The sequence below is a fragment of the Agrilus planipennis genome, unplaced genomic scaffold, assembly GCF_000699045.2.
Source record: "Agrilus planipennis isolate EAB-ADULT unplaced genomic scaffold, Apla_2.0 scaffold132, whole genome shotgun sequence".
Taxonomy (NCBI): domain Eukaryota; kingdom Metazoa; phylum Arthropoda; class Insecta; order Coleoptera; family Buprestidae; genus Agrilus; species Agrilus planipennis.
In genome coordinates this window covers 673,629-677,941 of record NW_020442448.1, presented here as the reverse complement: position 1 = coordinate 677,941, position 4,313 = coordinate 673,629, and the positions used below count along the sequence as shown (strand labels likewise).

Sequence of the window (4,313 nt, the reverse complement as noted above, 5' to 3'; positions counted from 1 at the left end):
ATCATCATCATAAGGTCGTCAGTCCTAAGACTGGTTGGACACGTACCTCCACTCTTTCCTATCCTGAGCTAAACTTCGCATTTCCCTAAAACTAGAACAGCCCACATCCCTAACTATTTCAGAACAGTAATCTAATCTAGGTCTACCTCTACCCCTCCTGTTTGTGCCTCTAATATGTCTCTGCCTGAGGTGTCCTACAAATCTACCTCTTGTTGACTTCCATAGAGTCCTCCGTTCTCCTATTGTTTCTAACTTTCTCTATCCATGATATCCGTCCTCATCATTCGCCTGTAACATCACAGTTAGAACGCTTCTAACCGCCACCGCCCACCTTTAAAACTCCTTTTCGAATTTTTAAATTAACCAGCCACTTAGGATTCAATTTCGAAAATTTCGTAAATTTCTAACGATCAATAGGTAAGAAGTTACCTTTTTAGAGTGTATAGAGCATAAAGATTGACTAGTTCATGGTCAAATCTACGAATTGAAACAGTGGTTTTTGTTTCTGTTGCAGAGTACAATATCTTCTGGACCTAGTCAAACAGCGTCTCCACCAAGCAGCATGGCAGTCACCTCCTCAGCTCCAACACCGGGAACTCCGCCAACATCTCACCGATGCTGTGATACCGGTCGTCCGCTATATACCGATCCAATAACGGGACTAACGATTTGCTCGTGTCAGTACGAACTTTTTAGCTACCAAAGACTAGCCGGTGGAGTGCCGGGACTTCCACCTTTATCGGTGTATAGTGCGCCCTATCCCGAAGGAATGCCAGCCTACGTTCCTGCCCTCGGTGCCGATCAAGCCTCTTTCTATTCTACGACGGTAAGTGTCATCATCACTTTTTCTCAAAAGATATTCTTAAAATTCTTTGGAACATGCAAGTAATCTCTAAGATGTTCATTAATATTTGTTTATTTTCATATGGGCTTGTCCATAATGCAGATCTCTCTCTCTGAATGAGTTAGATATGTTAGGTTCTTCAAACTTTTAGTTTTCCTCTTACTTATAAAAGAGTAATCTAAGAGTATCTTTCTCTTTGACATCCTTCAGTTAACTTTGAACTGGGTATTGTCTAAATTTAATGGATGCGATTTAGTAAATGGGAAGTAGTTAAGAAAAATGACACTTGTGATTTGGGAAAGCCGGAGCAAAGGCCAGAGAATTTTCTTTCTTATTCAGTAGTCGATTTTTCTTGCTTCCTTTTTCATTTCTGCCCTGTAGTACCACCATTTTTAATTTCTATGGGGTGTGGGGGGTGGTACCCAGTGGTTCCTTGAGTAGACTGGCAGACCAACAATTGTTTTATCTAGTGTCCGACCGAAAGTTCGGTTTCGGTCGAGTTTCGGCAAAAAAACGAGTTTCGGTTTAGTTTCGGTTTCGGCGGCAAGCCTGCCGAAACTACGACCGAAACCGAAACAGCGTTCGGGAGTTCTCGCGCTCTGCTCGGTCATGTTCGACGCGATAANTTTACTTTTTTAACGTGTTTTATTATTTTAATAAACAATTTTACAATTTGCGTGCACAGTTCCTATGTAAATTTTTCCCTCATTCGAGTTATAAATTTTGCCACCAGATGGTGTATGCCCATTAGACGGATCCCAATTCGAGATAAAATAAAACAATCGAAAAAAGTGAGTGGGTCTAATTCCGACGTCTAGTTGGTTGCATAAATTCTGATGGTTACCATTAAATCTTCGTATGACGTGTACATTTAGTTGCATATACACAGTCTGTACCTAATATATATGATTATGTATGGAACTCTCAGTTCATGTCAAACTCGCGTTTGACTGATTTTTTTTTAAAAAGTTACTTCGTTTGGTCTTCAAGTATCGTGAGAGTCAATAATAGCATACCTATTAAATCATATCTTCGTAATTTATTGTGCAATAATTGCCTTAATAAGGAGACAAAGGAAAAGTGTAGTAGCCAATCGCTGGTTATCACTGTCTTCGCATCCGGTACACTTTAATTTTTCCCAATCATTGCGTTTGTATTATACAATAAATCCTTTATTTTATGCCAAGATCAGTTAACGACATCAGTTTTATTATATTGCCCTGACTTAAATACCTACACAACCAACCTTATCATGAATCGCGTTAGAGAGACCTCCAGATAGAAAAGAAAATGCCGCCTGTTTTCGAAACGTTATTTGCCGCTATTAAGCCGACTTGATTACGAAGATGCTACACAAACTGTCCTCGTTAAAACAACATACAACGCCAACTTGATGAAGCTACGTAGGCCATAGCGGCTGGATTTATAAACCCACCGTGTTCTCAAAGTGTAGGTAGGTAGCCCTGAACTTGGGCATAATAAGATTCTACGGTTAAAAAGTGTGATAAGTTGGTACGTATTAAAACTAAACTCTTTTGCGATGTAAGTTCACGGTCAACGTATTGTACATACGTTTCTATACGCTTCAGCAAAGCTAAGATTTAACACGCAAGACCAAGACCAAAACTATATTAGCAAGACTGTTCATCACAAATGCTGATATTATAAATCATTAGATAATTACCGTTTTTTGGAAAACTGAAAATTTTTGAGTGATAATAAAGCACGGAGAAAACGGAAAACGAAAATTTACTTATATATTAAAGCCACATTTACAATTTATCCCTCTAGTCCGTTGCTTCGTAAGAGAAAATAATAAAAATTACAATTTGGACCCGAATTTGTAAAAATAAAATCCCAGCAGAAATAAATTGACTAGGTATTTTAGTTGATATTACAAATTTAATTGTAATAATTAAGAAACCTGAAATCATTTTTAAAAAAACATGTCCAAATTGAGATTATTACAAGTTACCTAATAAATTCTACCACTTCTACGGCAAATTCAGTCATTTACCATCGAAAATTGTAATTTTTGCTTTGTCATAAAAATTTAGTTTTTTTCCGTGAGGCGAACTAGAAAATTAAGAAATTTTAAACGATAAACTGAAGAACTTCTTGCTGCATCTCGGAGAAAGCCAATAATCAAAGTGATATTGATACGATCCACCCTGTATCTAACTACTAGAGACTCTTAGTATAGTAACGTTGTTTCATGTCAAGTACATAAAAACTGCGAATATGTCTTGTACTTAAAATTGGCATTTAGATAAAACAAAATGTAATAACGTTGTCCTTCATCAGATGTTCTAATTACGAGGGCGGTTCAATAAGTACCCGTGTTTAAAGACAGAGGACGTTCCTGAAGGAAATTGGTGCCATCTATCAAACCACGTCAAAACGAATTTCAGACTGATTGATAGGTAAGTTTGGATTTGGCAGCCATTCGACTGAGACGTGTTTCGTTATTTTCGCTAAGATGGAAAAAGAGCAGTATCGTTCGGTAACTCGCTTTTTGTTTTTGGATGGGAAGAAATGCGAGGAGATGAAAACAAAGTTGGATACTGTTTATGGAGACATTTCGCCATCTACGACCACAGTTAGATATTGCTTCAACGAATTTAAACGTGGGCAAAGATCCGTTTTTGATAGGAGCGACCAGGAAATCATTTTACGGATTTTTTAGGAAAAGGAAGAACGATCACTGGACAATACTACAGTGAGTTATTGGACCGCTTCGACAAAAAATTGAAGGAGACACGGACGCATTTGACGAAAAAGAAGGTGCGTTTTCAACACGATAACGCACCGGCACAATCATCAGGAGTTGTTGCAGCCAAAATGCATGAATTACGTTATGAATTTGCTGCCGCACACCCCGATTTGACTCCCTGCGACTTCATCTTGTTCCCTACCATGAAGAAATGACTAGCGAGAAAGAAATTTAGGTCAAACGAGGAAGTCATCGGCGAAACAGGGGGGGATTTTGGACAGTTCGACAAATATTATTTTTTGGAGGGGTAAAAAAAATGGCAGGGTCGTTGGTAGAAGTGTATCTTTCTGAAAGGGAACTGTGTTGAAAATTAAAAAAACAAATTTTAAAAAAAAAGGTGTCTTCATGTCCAACACGGGTACTTATTGAACCGCCCTCGTAGTTTGTGTCCACATCTACGTGTATACAGAAATTGAAACTTCCATTTGGAGTGTGTCCATTTCATGGAATAAATCCTATATGAAAATCCCAGAATATAAAATACAAATACAATGATATTCGTTCCTCTTTTACATTATTTTATTTTTACTATAATTTTCAATTATTGTTTTGGTGGTTCGAAGTTACGCAAATTTGACGATAAATTTTTATCACCTGTATGAAACTAAACAGTTTTTAAAGCAACTATCAACATTTCAGCGTACATGATTTTGAGTTGGACAAAAGAAAAATTTTGTTTTAAATTAGCAAGGAAGT

At 37.5% G+C, this 4,313-nt stretch overlaps 1 protein-coding gene across 3 annotated transcripts in view; it reads left to right on the top strand.

Moving 5' to 3' along the window:
* The window catches only part of LOC108737349 (homeobox protein araucan), a 66,004-nt gene that overhangs the window by 28,322 nt on the left and 33,369 nt on the right, over positions 1–4,313 (top strand). For 2 of the 3 annotated variants that reach the window (XM_018470165.2, XM_018470166.1), the window contains exon 2: positions 515–826. In XM_018470165.2, the coding sequence (XP_018325667.1) occupies positions 515–826 (312 nt within the window). Of the gene's footprint in view, positions 1–493; positions 827–4,313 lie in introns of all 3 variants that reach the window. The other variant, XM_018470164.2, reaches the window with a different exon arrangement.